Here is an 18,551-nt window from a genome sequence, read left to right as displayed (position 1 = left end):
ACATAACTCAGCCTAAGGTGTCCAATATTCACGAAAATAAAAAATACATTATAAAAATAGATACATACCTAAATACTTAAAAAATGCCAATGAGAGAATGGTTTATTGGAAAATACAGTGTTAACTGATCCTAAGGCGTATTTATGAACATTCCCTTTAATGCCGGGGTCCTGACAAATAAAGTCGCACACGACAAGCATCCTTTAGCATCTCTGCTAAACACCAACAAACAGCGAAAATATATCTTACTGAAGTAAATCAACGAGAAAACGATGAGCTTGGGCAACAGCGGAGACACTAGTAATCGCGCAGATATGATACAAGACATGCATATATGTGAAAAATTATGCATTTGAAGACTGTGTGGATTTAGCATTGGACTATTGTTGTTCCTCATGTCAGTGATGCTTGTCCACAAACCCTGTTTTACACACTGAGGTTTCCAGATATGCACTAATCTTGGCTAAAAGGTAGTATTGGGCCCCAGAAGCTAAATTTTATTTAAAGCTGTGCTGTGGATTATACTAGCAGCCAGGTACTGTATGAAGTTGTCATTGAGATGCTGTAAGAGGTATTGGTAATCGATTGAGTGATCAGATCATCGACAGAGATGGACAAGAAATCTTTTGACATCGTCTTGGACGAAATCAGAAAGGTAACATTTCATTTAAGATTTCTCTTTAAATTATTTTTTATATAACACTTTAATGTTGTTGTTTTTTCTTAAGTGTGTTTTGACAGATCAGCGAATCAAAGCTATAGAACAGGTTCATGGGTATTTTTCCAGTGAGCAGGTATGTAAAAATACTAATACAAAGTCACCTGCATGTTAGTGATAAAAAATAATGCAGAATTTTGCATCTCATTACCTGTCAAACCCACTCCCTCCCTCTCAGGTGATTGACATTCTGAAATACTTTTCATGGGCGGAGCCACAAATTAAAGCAGTCAAAGCCTTGCAACATGTAAGTTATGCCCCACTCATTTTAAATACTTGCATACTTGGACTTGTTTTGTTGCTCAAAAAAATTTGATTACATTTGCTTCCCCCAGAAAATGGTTGCAATTCCAACAACAAAGGTCGCAAACATCCTTAATACTTTCACATTCTCAAAGGACAGACTTGTGGTGCTGGAACTCATAGCTTTGTAAGTTGCACCTTATGGAAATTACAAATCAATAAATATCCATACAACTGTTAATGCATTAACGGTTGTTTTGTTCTCTGGACAGAAATATTTGTGATGCTCAAAACTACCGTCCGGTGGAGGATGTATTTCGTATTCAACTGTCTGAGAAGAAACGAGCAAGAAGGATCCTAGAGCAGGTTAAACTTTACTTACTCCTTTGTGTAAATTTACATACTCTGGTCATATGCAGACTTTGAATAAATGTAGATTAAAATGAAGTACATTTACAAATGGTACTACTAACATGAGTAAAATTGAAGTTTAAGTGATCAGATCCCAAAATGTTTTGGATTCCACTTAAACCTGTATTCAGTGATTTTAATCCACTTTGTTTGTGGTTTTGTATGGTGTTCAGGTATGTAAGGTGGGATGTAAAGCTCCAGTAGCTATGATTTCATCCTGCGGGATGATCCCAGGGAACCCTTATCCCAAAGGCAAACCCAGCAAGGTTACTGGAACATTTCCTGTGAGTTTTTCCACCCTCTTATAACAAAAATAAACATGTTACAGTATGTATTCGCTTTTAAATGCTGATTGCATATTAATTTCAGGCTGTTTGTTTAAGAGAAGCTCTTTAACGTTAATCTTGTTTTTATTGGACCTTTACAGGGAATTCCTGGCAAAAAGGATGGAGATGATGTTATCCTGGATGGAAAGGGGATTGTAGCGCGGATCCTCGGAGCAAGCAAACCGGTATGTTTTACTGAACAGGTGTTACTTACCATATACATGTTTTTTTCTTAATGCTTATTGTCTTTAATGGCTAAATCTGGAAGAGTAGAAACATGTTATATTTTGTTGTTAATCATTGTTTTACTCTCTTATCAACCGTCACCATCAACATACAATCCACACAGACCTGTGCCGTACCCTATTCCACCTTGCCGGCCACACGCAACAATCGCCCCAAGTAAGAACTTGTTTCTTTGGATTACACAGAAGGGATTGGGCTATTACCAAAAATGTTCAGGTTTAAACTGCATAAAGAATTCTTGCCCCCCCAGTTTGTGACAACAAACAAAAATCTTAATCTTACAAACAGTAATGCACTATCAATGGAATTTTATGGGCACCAAAAGTACTTGAAAAATACAGCCATGAGACTTGAACATCAAATTTGATAGTTTGAGATTAGTTTGATACAATAACGCTATTTTGTACTTAAAACTTAATTGTTGATAAGCCATGTATGCCTTTATGCGCACACACAAAAGTTTGCAAGGGGCTGGATGTTCTTATTCATCCAACATTACAAAATATTCTTACCCTTTTCCCCGGATGCTGCTCAGGTGCGTACAACAACGCAGGTCTGGTGTCAAGGGGTGGGGTCATCACCGCCAATGTGCCACCCCCACCCTACCGAGCCACTCCCAGTTCGGCAGGTACAACATGCAGTTGCTGTTGCTAGCGCCGTGTGCTGCCTTTAACAGCTGCAATGCCATGCTGTCTGTAGACGCTATCTCACCGGCGCATGCTCTTAATCTGCCTGCAGTATTGATAACATGAAATTTAAAATCTCTTCAAGGGTCTTTTTCTGATCTAGCCGGGCTGATCTAGTCATTTTTATATGTCACGGTAAAGCACTGTATCAAGAATGAATATTACAGTATACTTGTCATGCTCACTAAACATCTGATTCTTTTAAATCACAAACACAAGTGGCTGTTAATATCTGTATGCAACGACTCACACCGATGCATTGTGCCATGCATTTTAAAAACTCCATGAAATCAAAGAATGTGAATTTTTTTTGTGGTTCTTGTTCTGCTTGTGATCTTTTCTCAAAACCTATTTCCCACTCTCTCACCCCATATGGTTTACTGTCATCTCTTAATTTTACTAATAAAGTTTAAAAAAAAAAGTTTTATAAAGTGATGACATCATCATCATCATCATTGTTTGTTTGTCTGTGGTTGCGTTAACGTTCATACTTTTTTCATATGTTTTCCATAAATGCACGAGACACAGGAAGAAACCACACCCAAAAGCATTTCATGGGATTTTTAAATGAGTGTTTACACAATGAGTGCTTGCTCTACAGCATTGTGTCTCTTATGGTGCAGCTACAGTGTCGATTTCCGGTGTTCTGTTTTGCTTTTTTCTCTCTTAATGCATTACTAATAAACTTGAATGCATGTGGTGCGTGTCTTCATTTTGTATAAAAATATAAATATCAATTTCTACATTTTTGCCAATTCTATATTTTTAGGTTACAGCCGACCTGCCTCTCAGCAAAATCAAACCTCCAACATTTCTGGGACACCTGCAATTTCTCCTCATAGCTCTACTCCAGCAACCCCTGGCACCTCACAACCTCAGCCTACCACACCAATCACTCCGGTGTTCGCTGGCATGGTCCCATCCCCTGCTCCTGCCCCCTCACCCTCAGTCATCAAAGGCCCTCCTGTCCCAGCTGGTTCCCCCCATGTTGCCTCTAACTCCAGTGGCCACACGGCACCTTCCTCCCCATTTTCTGTCATGCCCCCTTCTGGTAGAAATACCCCTTCTGTCATTAAAACCCCATCTGGAACACCATGTGGTACACCAGGGCCAAACTTCCCTCCCTCTCCCTTTCAAGGTGGAACCCGCTCGGAAACACCTTCAGGTGGCCACACACCTACACCCAGGGTGACTGGTGATCCCTCGACTCCTCATGGAGCTGCTATGGGTTTACAATCAAAGAAGGGCTACCCAACCTCCCTAGATTCCCAGTCGGCCCATTCATTCCCTGGTGGTCCCTCCACCCAGTCGCATTCAGTAATCCGTAGCTACACACCCTCAGGCATGTCCCCTCTTACTCCTGGCCGCTTGACTCCCAGCATGCAAAATGTCAGTGGTTTACCAACAGCCTCTGCTAGTCCCAGTCCCAAGCCCACTTCTATGCTGCCCAACCAACCATCTATGAGTCCTGCTGGGGGATACTTTAGCGAGCAACATGCTCACGCCATGGCACGTCATGGTGGAGGCAGCGGAAGCAACAGCCCCATTCCTTCCGCTTTCAAAGGACCGTCGAGGTCTGGCACCCCTTCTCTTAGCTCTCTGGTAATGCCTAACTCAGGTGTTCTTGCCCGACCCATGGGCACACCCCACGGCACCGCCTCACCACAGCCCTCTCTACCCAGCAGTGTATCCGGACACCATAGTCTTACCTCAGCTCTTGGCTCCCAGTCTGCTTCACATTTTTCCGCACTCTCCCCTTTTCCAGGAGCCCAGTCTGGTATTTCTACCCCGTCCACCCCTACTCCTCCCACCTCATCTGTTTATTCAAGTTTGGCTCACTCTAGTGCTCCTACTCACTCCCCCTTTGGCCTCGGATTGACCACTGCTCAATCCGTGTTTCCGGGTCTTCCTCATGGTCCGAATCCTAGTTTCCCAGGTTTTGGGGGTTCGGGGCCTCCTGCAGCAGGTAGTCCAGTCCTCTCGTCTTTAATGGGGCTTCCAGGAGCCTCTTGCTCAGTAGCCACCGTCGCACCTCTCCAGGCAGCAGCAGTCGCAGCAGCCGCCGCAGCGGGAGTACCGTCCTCCTCCCCTGTGCTTCCTGGATTCGCCTCTGCATTCAGCTCTAACTTCAACCCTGCACTTGTCGGCCAAGCTGGGTATGTTTTTCTTCTTTTGATAAGTTGAGAGGTTAGACATAATGTGACCCTGATGGTAAAAAACAGTTTTTGTAATTACTGTTTTCTACATAAAACCTTCCTAGGTAATTTAAAGGACCTTCTGTGAAAATATAATTTAGATATCTTTAATATTGACTGAGTAAGGTCATCTCAAAGATTAAAATCAGTGTAAAATAAAAATTTGATGCTCAATAGGGGAATATGCTCAATAGGGGAATATGTTTAAGCATTTTTTATATAGTAAATATAAGAAGTGGGCTGTTTGTCATACTTGAACAGAATTGGATGTTTCCATAACTGCAGTCCAAAGTTTTCCTTGTTAGTACTATCAGAGTACTACCTATTCTTAAGAAACACTGTCAACACTGAAAAGTCATTTATGCTCATGTCTGTTTGACTTGAGATTTAGATACTGGGTCACTCAGCAACATGAACTTGCACATGAATTATAGCTGTCAAACACTGTTATAGTATTCTGCAATACACGTGTTATCTGCTCAGATTGAACTTTTAAGGTTTTAGGGTGTAGTTTATGTGAATAGCAGTGGCTGTAAAATGACCAAACTTAAGTAGTCCTTTTGTCATCAAAAGATAATCAGTATTGCGTTAGGAAATCACGCGACTATTAGAGGGCGTGCACACCAAAGCTTGGAATGGAATCGCTGCGTTTTTCAAAAAAGCCAGCAGCTGGGATTTTTTTCCACGCTGAAAGCCAGCGCTTGCCGGTTTTTCCAGCGCTGAGCGCCAAGAGTTGAAAAATATTCAACTTTGGGTGAAAAGCTCAGCTCGTCAATGTTAGTTTTCACATGGCCGTCCAATCACAGTGGGGGCAGGGCCTGAAGTTAACTTTTTTGACCACCAGCCACTGTGGCAGGTGGGTTTAGAAAGACATAAAGAAATGTTTTATTAGAAAAAGAATACTGTTGAGATCATTTTGTTTATATGTGCCCTGTCAAGAGCAGAAAGATTTTATGTACGCTTGCTTTTAATAACTTGTCTCTCCGATGTGCCCTATTGAGTGCCCTTAAACCCACGCGCGCACAGAGACACAGGGGGCAGCAACTGCGCACGTAAACGCCCCATGTACGTTGTTTTTCATTACTCTATTCGCAAAATGTATGTTAATCTATTACAGTATAAGACAGTAGCGCAACTCTCTCTAAAATTTACACCTCAAGAGTTCTGATCCGTCACAGCACTACACACCTGTGCAACTGTGATTGTACTGTAGCCTATGTCAGCACTGCATTCTCATGATCTCACCAACAGTTTAATACTTACTCGCACATCCAAACGTAGTCAGAGAAGTGCCTCATCTTCTTTCCAATTGCATGAACGTTGCGAAACAGCAGTCGCATGCTCTCAATGAATCACTCAATTTGCATCAGTGATATGCGCGGGTTGATAAGAAATGAGCGGGTGCCGGTTACGAGTCATCAAAAAATATTTTAATGATATTCGGGCCGATGTCGGCCGGTTGGGTTTAAAAACTATTTTAAACAATTGCGGGCGGGTTAGTTGAAAACGTCGGTCGGGAGTGGGTTGTTTATACATTGACCCGCGCATCACTGATTCGCATTGGCTACCCGCCAATGTGGCTGGTAGATTGACAGTGTTACCCGCCAATTGCAAAATCCACCCGCATTTGGCGCGTGGTCGGGTGTTAATTTCAGGCCCCGAGTGGAGGAGGGGTGGGACAAATATTACAACAACCAACCAGCGCATCGTTCAACGACTGATAAAAAAGCAAAAGTATAAAAGCAACCAAAGCGCTCATCTGAAGAAAGCTGCCAGTCGGTTGAATTAAAGCTGCCAGTCGGCGTCCGCCGGGTGTTTTTAGCTGCGTAATAAAGCTTTGGTGTGCACGCCCCCTTAGTCTTCCTTATTATTGTTATGTTAATGTTATTAATATTATTATTATGTTATAATATTTGTATTATTATTATTATTATGTTATTATTATTTTATTATTGTTATGTTATTATTATTATTATTATTATTATTATTATTATTATTATTATTATTATTTATTATTATTATTGTATTTTTTATTGTTATTATTATTATTTTATTATTATTGTATTATTATTATTATTATTTATTATTATTATTTATTATTATTATTATTATTATTTACTAATTTTTCTTTTTTATCATGCTGACCTGTAGCCTCCAGGCCCCAGGTGGAGGAGCTTTCCCAGGGCTCTTGTCTTTTCCCCCAGGCATGCCCAGCTTCTCCACTGCAGCATCTCCAGCAGCTCTCTCTGGTTTACACAACCCTGCCATGCAGTCTGCACTTTTGCAGGTAACGCAACCTTACGTTACTTTTTATATCTATTGTGCTTTACATAATTTTTTTATATAGTTTTTTTAAAAACATAATGAGCTACGCCTCAAGCTTTTACTTGTGATCGATAATAGCTGATGTCGTGTAGTGTGTGACAATAGTTGATGTCTTTGTTGTGTATGATTACAGGCACACTCTGCATCAGCACTGGACAGTTACGCACCCCAGCCGAACGGATTTACAAACTACCCTGCAGCCGCCGGCCCCAGCTTCCAGCTACAGCCAGGCCTGCACCCATCTCTGGGATGGCAGTAACTACTTATGGGGAAAAGACATTTTGTGTGAGTGTGTTTGTGAGTAAATGATATTTGAGGAAACTAAGATGAGGGCCGTGAAATATGGTGCTTTAAAAAAGTGTGTCAAAATAATGATGAAATGACTGCACCCTCTATAGTTCCTAGAAGTGTATAAAAGAAGATAAAGATGCTTCTGAGGGCTGGAAAGCGTTTGCGTGTGTTATGTGAATCATAAAGATGGATACTTATCTTTAGTATTATTTTTGCTTGTAGAAGTAATTGGGACCTAACCGTATTTGAACGTCATAGTAATCCTAATAAAATGAACACTGTCATTTATTAATGATAAATGAATTTTTTAAAAATACACCAGTAGATGAACTGTGAATTGTGTGGGTGTCTAAATTTTACTATACTGTTTTTCCTGTATCATGACACGTCACTTAGCGAGTTAGTTTGACTTTTTTCAAATACTGTACATGTCAATACCCTTTGAGAAGGGTAAAGACAAATGTTTGCGATTTGTACTTTTAGCTGGGTTTTGTTATTTTCTTCGAAGTTGTTTTTTGTTTTTAATACATTCTTTTCTCTTTGCAATTTTAAGTTAACTTTATTGTTACTGATTTTACACAGTTGTGCAATTTTGTTCAGTACCACACAGTCTGCATGTATACTGTAAGATGTGCAGACCACTGCATAGAGTCTGCAGAACTCCATTTGTTTCCACCATTATTATATAATATAATATAATATGATAGGATTAGTCTAGTATGTTCTAACAGTATAATGAAATAAAAAGAGTTTTTTCTTCAGAAACTTCTGTTTTTTTTTAGTTCTCATTTTTGAATGTCTGCATAATATTTCTTCTGTTCAGGACTTTAGAGAACATTGCAAACCCCAAGGAAGAATATTAATGATCCAATGCCAGTACTACTATCAGGAAAGGCAACTACTATGCAAATGACTTAATTAACATGAATTTTGCATTAATGTGTGCGTTTCATTATTAGAATATTGGGCAACGCTTTACAACAAGGTTGCATTTGTTAACATTATTAAATGTATTAGCTAATATGAACTTTACCTAATGTTCACATTGATAAAAAAAATCAGCATTTTAAAACCCTGCAATTGATATGAACTAAAATTATTCAATATAACACACACACACACACACACACACACACATTATACTATACTATACTATATAGAAGTATTGTTTATTGTTAGTTCATGTTTGCTAATGCATTACAGGCATTAAACTCAATAAAATAGACTTTATTGGACCTCAACTGTTTACAGTTTCAATGCAGTTTAAAATTGCAGTTTCAACGCAGATTTAAAGGGCTCTAAACGATCCCAAGCGAGGCATAAAGGTCTTATCTAGTGAACCGATTGTCATTTTTGGCAAAAAAAATGCACTTTTAAACCACAACTTCTCGTCTTGCACTGGCCGTGTGATGCGCCTGCGTGACCTCACGTAATGCGTCATCAAAAGGCCATGATAACGTATGCGAAACTACCGCCCCATTGGTGGAGAAAGAGGATCGTTCTGATGTTGTTGTATGTCGAATGATACCAATTAATGTCCTTGTGTCAGTTTATTGTTTAAAATTGTCCACAAGTGTGCGTTTTAAGTAACGCGTGACCTTTCCATGTGCTTACACAATTATGTGTTATTTAAGTTGTGGTTTAAAAGGACAATTTTTTTATTTTTCTTGCCAAAAATGAAAATCGTTTCGCTAGATAAGACCCTTATGCCTCGTTTGGGATCATTTAGAGACCTTTGAAGATGGGTTGAAACTGCAAATTTAAACTGCATTGAAACTGTAAACCGTTGAGGTCCGATAAAGTCTATTAAAATGAAAAATCAAAATTCTGGAATGTTGTCCTCAAAAAACTTAATTTCTTCTTGACTAAACAAAGTAAAACATAAACATTTTAAATGACATGGCGGTGAGTAAATTATCTGGAATTTTTTAAGAAAGTGGAGTAATCCTTTAACAAACGAGGAGTTCAGATGTATAACCAAGTGCACAAAGTTTTCTTGTAAATTAGAATTTTTTATCAGGCTCTTATGTTTAGGTTCAGTAATTTCTTTCGTTGGTTTTTAACAAATTTGACTGTATTTTGCAGCAAAACCCTCCAAGTACATGCAAGCATTTTTTTTGGCCAAAAATCCACTTTGGACAAAACCGTAAACGGTTGCAAAGATGCTTCTTGCAAACAATGAAAGTCAGAATGTTAAAAAAAAACCCTGAACCACACTTTAGGGGGCGCTGTGATCCATGTGTCTGCCTCATTGGAGTTGTATTTAGGTTATAAAATAACTTAAAAGTTAATTTTAAATAACAAGAATGTTACATTAGTTTATTATTTGTTTTCCACCCAAGACTTTGGTCACGTTACAGCAGCTGCATTTCACAGCTTGTAGGTAAAAGGTGAAGTTTATGTGTTATGACAAACTCATAAAAGACTGTTAACACATCACAGTCATGAGACTCTACAAGTTTCCACTCGACCTATTTAACACTGAATACTAATGGAATTAATGTGCAATGTAATGTTATATCTCTATTGTTGTTATCTATATTCATATACAATAAAAAAGAAGTTTCCACTTGACCCTTGATTTACCCCGCATACTAATCTGAAAGGTTCATCCCTATGCCTAGGCCCTTCAAAGACCAACTTCTTAATGAGTAAACTCAAGAGAGGAAGTGGTGCAATTGTGTCTCATACCATGGCCAAATAAAATACACTTTGCGAATAGAGCAAAAAACAAATTAATTTTCTATTTATCCGGAGCGACTGTTTATGTGGTGTTCTCTTTCCCGAAGTGCCCTTCTGTTGGGAAATATCCTGTTTTGAACGCAACCTTAGTTTTTCTTCCATTGTATTGTGACATACAGCAGTCACATGTTGGCAAAGCAATCTCCTCCTATTCCTAGACACACAAAATGGATCATAATTACATTATAAATATTTCAAATAAAGCCATGTAAACCCAAAAATACACTTATACATGATTGGAACTGTATATACTCGGTTGTACAATAAAGCTTTTGGTACATTTTAGTATAGGTGCTAGCAACACCATCATCATCAATTCAAATAACATGATAACATAATAATAAACATGTTTTGACAAAAATGTTAAAAACCGGATTTATCTCGTTTTGCAACGAAACTCTTTATATATATATTCTCTCTCTCTCTCTCTCTCTCTCTCTCTCTCTCTCTCTCTCTCTCTCTCTCTCTCTCTCTCTCTCTCTCTCTCTCTATATATATATATATATATATATATATATATATATATATATATATATAAACAAATGAAATGTAAATAGTTTCAGATTAAAGCATCTATAGAAAGAAAAAATATAAAGTTGTACAATTTGGTTTATGGCTGATATTGTTTATTTGATTCACAAGGACCTGGCAAAATACAATTTCTTTAAAATATTCAGCTGCAGACTGGCTTGACACATTAAAGTACTTGATGCTATATATAAATATATTAAGAGTAGATTAACAGAGTGTGTCTATTAGAGAAATCGCAATAATCATAATCATCACAAACATCATGTGGTTGTGTCATAAGACCATTAGTGTCTGTAAATGATCTTCTAATGGTATTGTAGATAAGGCCGCACCCCTCACAGGAAGTACAAATAGATCTCTGCCTTTTACAGCTCCTCACAAACTCAGTGTCACCTACAGTACCACACGTCCTAGGTAGCACCACATTATATGGAGATGGAGTCTGAGATAGAACGTGGTCACAGCAAGACAGATCTAATCAGTAAGACATCTTTTGGCTCTTTTTTATACTTTAGTGACTTTTAATTGTATTACTTACCTTTGGATTTATAGAGATCGACTGTGTTTATCTGTTTTAAATTATTTGCAAGTAGTGAGTCTTCAGCACCTGTTATTTGGCGTACCTGTGAGTGGAAAGAGAATTAAAACGGTTGCATCAAGTTACACAGCTATTGTTATGCGTGATAATGGCAGAACTTGTTTAGATAGTATGGAGCATCACGTAATGTCAACACAGCCGACTGGAAAATGTTAATGGTGCTCTTGGGAAATTTCACTTGTTAAGTGTTTTATGGTATTAACTAGTGCAAAATTAAAAAACTAAACGATAGATGGAAACCAGTAAGCCAAACTGCATCATAAAACATTTTAACCAGCGCTTTTTTGTTGTATCATTCATGCAGTTGCCATGTTACTTTCTTTGAGAGCCTGCATGGTGTATTTTTCACATCACATGACTGTTCATAACAATATGTGGGCAGAAATAAGACATCTAGAAGTCGTCTAAAAACACAGCCAAGGAATTAAAAAAGGCACATTTTGGACTGCCAGTGAAAATTGAATGGACTTCTATATAGCCATAGCCCAAAAATAAATAAATAAATGAAACCAATCACTCTGTTGACTTTGCTTACATGATGAAATATAGATCTCTCCAGTTATTTTAGCAAAAACGACATGAAACCAAATTCAAGTTTATTTTGGCTAAAAGTGGGTTAATAGTTGGACTATATCGGGTCTGTATAGCTAACATAGAGAGTAAAATGACAGCTATTGCTTATTGGGACATTTTAACCTAAAATTATGTTATTTGCTCATATATGATATTTCAATTTAATGTTGGATATGTCAAGATTATTATTTTTTTATCAAGAATTTCTTGCTCATTTGTAAATTGCTTGAATGTTAAAACACATAAACACTAAATGCAGCTTATTGTTCTTCAGTAATGTAATTCAAATAACCAAATCTATAGTAATGGATAACATTGAGATGATTATTATGTTTTTATCATGACTTCCTAGATCAGCTATACACTGTAGAATTCTTATGTTAAACAAAATGCAGTTTTCATGTACACATGATAAGTGAATTGTAGAAAATATCGCGCCGTGCTGATCTTTCTGACACATAATGAATATAAAGGGCAAAAGATAAGATACGTTTTACTATTATAATTTTTTTTCTATTGTGAATAAGTGTGAAGGTGAGTTCAAGAGAGGTTAGGAAGTAGTTTGAAAAAATGAAAAGTGTTCCTCTTTTATTTGGGAACTCTTTATATGTGACCATGGTAAAACTTCCTATTTAGTTCCCATTAAAAAGTTGTTTGCTGCTTTTATGCTTTCAGATGAGAGTAAAGGAGGTCTAGGCTGCTGCGGATGGTTTATTGTGGTGATCTCTGCCTTTTTCAACATTTTGATATTTCCAATCAGCATTTTCATGAGCATTAAGGTATGAAGCACGATAAGACAGCACACAATAGCGACCCTGTCTGTAAAAAACCCAGCTAAAGACATTTTTGTGATTATCCTCTGTGAAAATATTACCTTGATATCTTTAATATTGACCGGGTAAGGTCATGCCAAAGATAGAAATCAGTGTAAAATCAATGATTGAAATTAAACTTTAAAGGAACAGTATGTAATAAATGTATATTAATTAATCATAAAATGGCCCTGATATGTCACAAGACATTAAAAAATCATTTTAATTTCAAATACTTATCACTGACAACAGTGGTCTGGCCAGGATATTGTCATTTAAAAAGTGGAGTTGCAGCCCTCAACTGATGTTTATGTTGTCATTTTGTGTATTGGCCACCAGTTGTGTGGTTGCAGTACCAGTTTTAGCCACAAGTTTTGTGATTGCAATACCACTTTTGGCCACAATCCTACATACTGTTCCTTTAATCTCTTAATCTCATAATTAGATTATGAGACTTTAGCCTTGGAAGGGTCACATAAGCAAACTAAATAGATAGATAACATATCATAGTTAATTTAAGATTATATAAGTGTATATGAAGAGTTTGGTTCCAAAACGCGATAAACACATTTTTAAAAATGAGTTATCATCAAAATAAGTATTGTATCAGGTCAGTATTAAGTAAATTCTTAATTTTACGCAAAATTCAATATCCGCAGTGTTATTCTGTCATCTTTTCTCCCTTTTTTTCCTAAAACGCAATAAACGCCACTCATCCTTTTCTGCAGAATGCAATAAATCCGCTCAACAAATCACAGCGCACTATTCCACACACTGTAAACAATAATGGCAGCACGTTGAATACATACAGAATCCTAGTTTTCCTCATCTACTTTGTACTTCGTGATCAACAAACAAACAAAAACAAAATAATACTTTTAATAGCATTGATAAACCTGCGGTGGTTTTCTGTAGCGGGAAAGAAACAGAAGCCATCAAAATCGAATAATTTACGTGAGAGGCACTCAGAAGACGGAAAAATGTTGGCTGTTGCTTGTTCTCCCGACAGCATCAAGCTTCTGTCATGCTAACACATTGAATCCAGGGGATCTTATGAAAAACTTTCCATTATTTTACTCGAAGTCAACGAAAATCGAGGAGCCAAAGCATTTTACAGCTGATCGATGTCAAAAAAGTTTTAAGTGTAATGACAGTTTTATTAATATGACAAAGTAAGTGTTTTGATTAATGCCGTTACTGTTTATTTTATAAGAAAATAACATGGCAAAGATGAATGCACATTTATGTATTGATTCAAAAGATTTATAGCATTTTGTGGAAAAAAATAATCCGTTTTTATAATAAATCTTTAAAATACAAATTATGGATTTGAATTTTTTATGTTTTTATAGCCTAAAAATGCTATGTGAAAGTTTGTAATAGAAAATAGTGGTTTTCATCTTGTCACTTTCTTGGTATAGAAAACAAGTCTTTACCCAAATTAGTCAAAATGGATTTATTGCGTTTTGGAACCAAACTCTTCATATTAAGAATGCACTGTAAGAGCATCCACTAAATGTAATTATAATACTATACACCCACTTTGTGCTTTAATATGAACTCCCTACATATCCTTATATGTTTTACACATGAAGGTTAAAAAAATGCATTTTAATTCCCCTCATGTGCTTTGTTAATATGCTATAGATTGTGAAAGAATATGAACGCGCTGTCATATTTAGACTGGGACGGATAACAGCCAGAAAAGCGAAAGGACCAGGTAAGCAATGCATCCACAGATCTTCTTAAGTCTTAGATATATCAGAAAAGTATTAGCAGTGGAAAAACATCATCTTTAATTCACAAACAAATATTGGCTTTTCTCTTGTGCACATGTGACAGTTGTTTGCTAAAGAGATAAATACGTGTTCATGTTACAATAGAAGGTGGTTAATACATTTTAAAAAGTCCACAACCTCTCAGCTGTTTTTTTTTGTTTGTGAATAATAATGACTCAAGTAGTATAAACTATTTAAAATATTTCCAAAACATTACCTCCTTCTAGGAATCTTTTTTGTCATTCCTTGCACGGACTCCTTTATCAAAGTCGATCTGAGGACCATCTCATTTGACATTCCTCCGCAAGAGGTAAGATACCTGAAAATCTTTATAGTGACTATCAAGTATTATACTGTATAAAGATTCATCAATATAAAACATTTCACCGATAACAATGGCCGATTATTTACACTGATTTCTGCCAAAACTTATCGTTTTATTAACTAAATTCTGAAGATTACATTTTCTAAATGTTATTAATTTATATAATGACCATTATTGTTATACATATATACACAGGGCTCAAATTCATTGCTTTCCCTGTTTTTTATTGAGACGATATATATTAGCCATGACTATAGGCTGTTTTTAAAAAGAAAAAGTGTGAAAAGTGCTTTTATCGAATGATACAGATTATTGGCCGATATATTGGTTAATTTCCCAATGTATGGTAACCCATACTTGGAGTGACCTCTGCATTTAACCCAGCTAGTGAATACACACTGGAAGTCGTGAACACACACACCCAGAGTAGTGGGTATATCACTGCAGCAACTCTCGGGTTACAAGCCCGTCACTCTAATATACTGTGTATATACTACCCCAAACAGATAGTATGTTTTCTCAATTAATTTCATCTTTATGTAGATCTTGACCAAAGACTCAGTGACAATCTCTGTGGATGGTGTGGTATACTTCCGTGTAAGTGACCCAATTGCATCTGTGGCAAACATTACCGATGCCGATTACTCCACGCGTCTACTGGCCCAGACCACTTTGAGGAACGTTCTGGGCACCAAGAACCTGTCTGAGGTCCTTTCTGATCGAGAGAGCATCTCTCTGAGTATGCAGGTAAGTACTTAAAGTTGTGAGAAGGTGATGTTAAGTAAGAAGATAACGTACAGCCAGACGGTTATTGGACCCAAATGTGAATCAAATGGGCTTGTATCACCCTAAAGGAATTTATTGGTGTTAACAAACAGATGGCTGTACGTTACTGCACTTAATTACATGGCTACTTGTCATGTGAGTACATGTATGAACACAAAACAAAGAGTTTGGTTCCAAAACGCGATAAACGCCATTTTGTTACCGCCAAAATCAGTATTGTATCAGGTAAGTATTAAAAAGTACATTCTTAATTTTACGCAAAATCCAATATCCGCCATTTTATTCTGTCATCTTTTCTCAAGTTTTTTCCAAAACGCGACAAACGCCAGTCCTTCTTTGCAGAATGCAATAAATCCGCTCAACAAATCACAGCGCACCATTCCACGCATTGTAAACATGGCTGCGCATTGAATACACACTAAATCCTAGTTTTTCTCATCTACTTTGTACTTTATGATCAACAAACAAACAAAAACAAAATAGTAATTTTGATGGCATTGATAAACCTGTGGTGGTTTTCTGTAGCGCGGAAGAAACATAAGCCATCAAAATCTAATAATTTACGTGAGAGGCACTCGGGAGAAGGAAAAATGCCGGCTGTTGCCTGTTCTCATATGACAGCATCAAGCTTCTGTCATGCTAACACATTGACCCCAGGTGATCTTATGAAAAACTTTTCATTATTTTAATCGAAGCCAATGAAAATCGAGCAGGACCAAAACATTTTACAGCTGATCTCTGTCAAAAAAGTTCAGCGATAACGTTTCAAGTATAACAGCAGCAATGAGAGTGTTCCTAATATTACAAAGTAAGTGTTTTGATTAATGCCATTAATGTTTATTTATACATCAGTGTATACCACTAGTAAACTAGATGAATATAACATCGCAAAGATGAATGCACATTTATATATTCACTGCAAAAAATTATTTTCAATAAAAAATGTCTTAGTATTTTTGTCTGGTTTTCAGTAAAATTTTTTTAAAGATTCTTAAATTAAGATGCTTTTTCTTAAGAAAATAAGTCTAGTTTTTAGACCAAAAATATCAAATTTAAGTGATTTTGTGCATGAAACAAGCAAAAAATCTGCCAATGGGGTGAGCAAATTTTTCTTGAATTTTTCTTGAATTTAGTGTTTAAGAAAAATGTTCTAGATTTTTATTGCTTACCCCATTGGCAAATTTTTTGCTTGTTTTATGCACAAAATAACTTAAATTTGATATTTTAGGTCTAAAAACTAGACTTATTTTCTTGGGTTGTTTTGCTCATCAAGAAAAAGCATCTTAATTTAAGAATTTTTAGATATTATTACTGAAAACAAGACAAAAATACTAAGATTTTTTTTTCTTGAAAAATATTTTTTTGCAGTTTTGATCTATAATAATAAAATTTCTATAATAAATCTTTGAAAATCTAATTATGGATTTGAATTTTTTTTATGTTTTTATAACCTAAAACTGCTATGTGAAAGTTTGTAACAGTCAGAAAATAGTGTTTTTTATCTTGTCACGTTTTTACCCAAATTTTTTATTCTTGTCACGTTTTTGCCCAAATTAGTAAAAATGGACTTATTGCATTTTGGAACCAAACTCTTCAAATATTGATTTCATATATATTCCATTAGCCCATTTGTAATGCAAACCTGCCAGTAGGAAATCCCAAGCTGTTCAAACAAGTTTAAAGTCTAGACAAGATGATCATGCATTTAATTTAATCATTATATTCAATAAAATCTCATGTTATAAGCGGCATGTTTACAACTCAGCATAGGTAAAATTACAACCCAATGGGCTGGGCTCATCTCTTTTTGACCCAATGCTGGATTGAAAACAACCCCCAGGATTTTTGGAGTGTAGTTCCAGGCAGCACTTTGGGAATAACAAACCTCGGAATTTCACCATCGGCCAAACAGACTCAAGCACCCTTAAGTGCTGTGTGTAATAATGCTGTGTAGATATCAGTAATGATAAGAATTGTAGATGAGAAGTAGTTTTTCCATTATGCCTCTGGTTTCTTCTACAGACGACTCTAGATGAGGCAACAGACTCATGGGGTATTAAAGTGGAGCGAGTGGAGATAAAAGATGTTAAATTGCCCCAGCAGCTCCAGAGAGCCATGGCCGCTGAGGCAGAAGCAAGCCGTGAGGCCAGAGCTAGGGTGAGCATCTATCTATCTATCTATCTATCTATCTATCTATCTATCTATCTATCTATCTATCTATCTATCTATCTATCTATCTATCTATCTATCTATCTATCTATCTCAAAAATTTAATTAAAAAGACACGACAGCTGTCATTGGGGATGGTATTGTATCAAAAAGTAGACAATTGGGCCTGGAGGGTGCATATTAGTGCCTCAAAATTTTATATTGGTACTTCATGGTCCATATGACAATTCGAGTGACAGCTTTCATATTTTTTTATGAGTGTGGTCTACACTGGTCTACATTGGTGTTGTTAAATGTGGGTAATATATTTTGTTAATGCAGGTCATCGCAGCAGAGGGAGAAATGAACGCATCCAGGGCTCTGAAGGAGGCGTCTTTGGTGATCGCAGAGTCTCCATCAGCCCTTCAGCTGAGATATCTTCAAACCCTGAGCACCATTGCAGCCGAGAGGAACTCCACCATCATATTCCCTCTGCCCATTGATATGATGAGCCACTTCATGTCAAAGAAGTGATCGCTGGAATGTTTTTATGGATTTATTTACAGATATTTAAAAGAATAATTTATTTCCAAATCTTGAATAATTTTCTGAAATAGCATGTTTTATACATATTCCATTTATTTTCAAGAGTTCATTTTATGTACAACAGAAAAAGTAACTTAAAAACAAAAATATACCATATAAATATGTTACCAAAAGTAATATGCCAAATACATACAAAGTTACATGTAAATGTCCTCTGTGCAAAATAAAATCTAAATCTTATTTTTTCTATTTTTAAATGTCCATAGTCACA

At 36.6% G+C, this 18,551-nt stretch overlaps 2 protein-coding genes across 3 annotated transcripts; both read left to right on the top strand.

The window, feature by feature from the left end:
* Positions 1-138: 138 nt before the first annotated feature.
* proser1 (proline and serine rich 1) lies at positions 139-8,206 on the top strand. 2 transcript variants are annotated; one of them, XM_055208537.2, is made up of 12 exons: positions 139-655; positions 729-794; positions 897-965; positions 1,054-1,148; positions 1,234-1,327; positions 1,546-1,656; positions 1,800-1,883; positions 2,022-2,100; positions 2,480-2,572; positions 3,400-4,786; positions 6,977-7,112; positions 7,284-8,206. In XM_055208537.2, the coding sequence occupies exons 1-12, from the start codon at positions 611-613 to the stop codon at positions 7,407-7,409; spliced, it is 2,385 nt and encodes a 794-aa protein (XP_055064512.1). In that variant the 5' UTR covers positions 139-610; the 3' UTR covers positions 7,410-8,206. The 2 variants fall into 2 exon arrangements, with proteins under 2 accessions (XP_055064512.1, XP_055064513.1); XM_055208538.2 differs by lacking the exon at positions 2,480-2,572.
* A 2,849-nt stretch (positions 8,207-11,055) lies between these two features.
* stoml3b (stomatin (EPB72)-like 3b) lies at positions 11,056-18,537 on the top strand. Its single transcript, XM_055208542.2, has 7 exons — positions 11,056-11,195; positions 12,561-12,664; positions 14,345-14,417; positions 14,703-14,785; positions 15,344-15,547; positions 17,609-17,743; positions 18,077-18,537. The coding sequence occupies exons 1-7, from the start codon at positions 11,144-11,146 to the stop codon at positions 18,266-18,268; spliced, it is 843 nt and encodes a 280-aa protein (XP_055064517.1). The 5' UTR covers positions 11,056-11,143; the 3' UTR covers positions 18,269-18,537.
* Positions 18,538-18,551: the final 14 nt, after the last annotated feature.

The sequence above is a fragment of the Misgurnus anguillicaudatus genome, chromosome 12 (genome assembly GCF_027580225.2).
Source record: "Misgurnus anguillicaudatus chromosome 12, ASM2758022v2, whole genome shotgun sequence".
Lineage (NCBI taxonomy): Eukaryota > Metazoa > Chordata > Actinopteri > Cypriniformes > Cobitidae > Misgurnus > Misgurnus anguillicaudatus.
The sequence above is the reverse complement of the archived record's forward strand: the minus strand, read 5'-3'. Positions and strand labels throughout refer to the sequence as shown.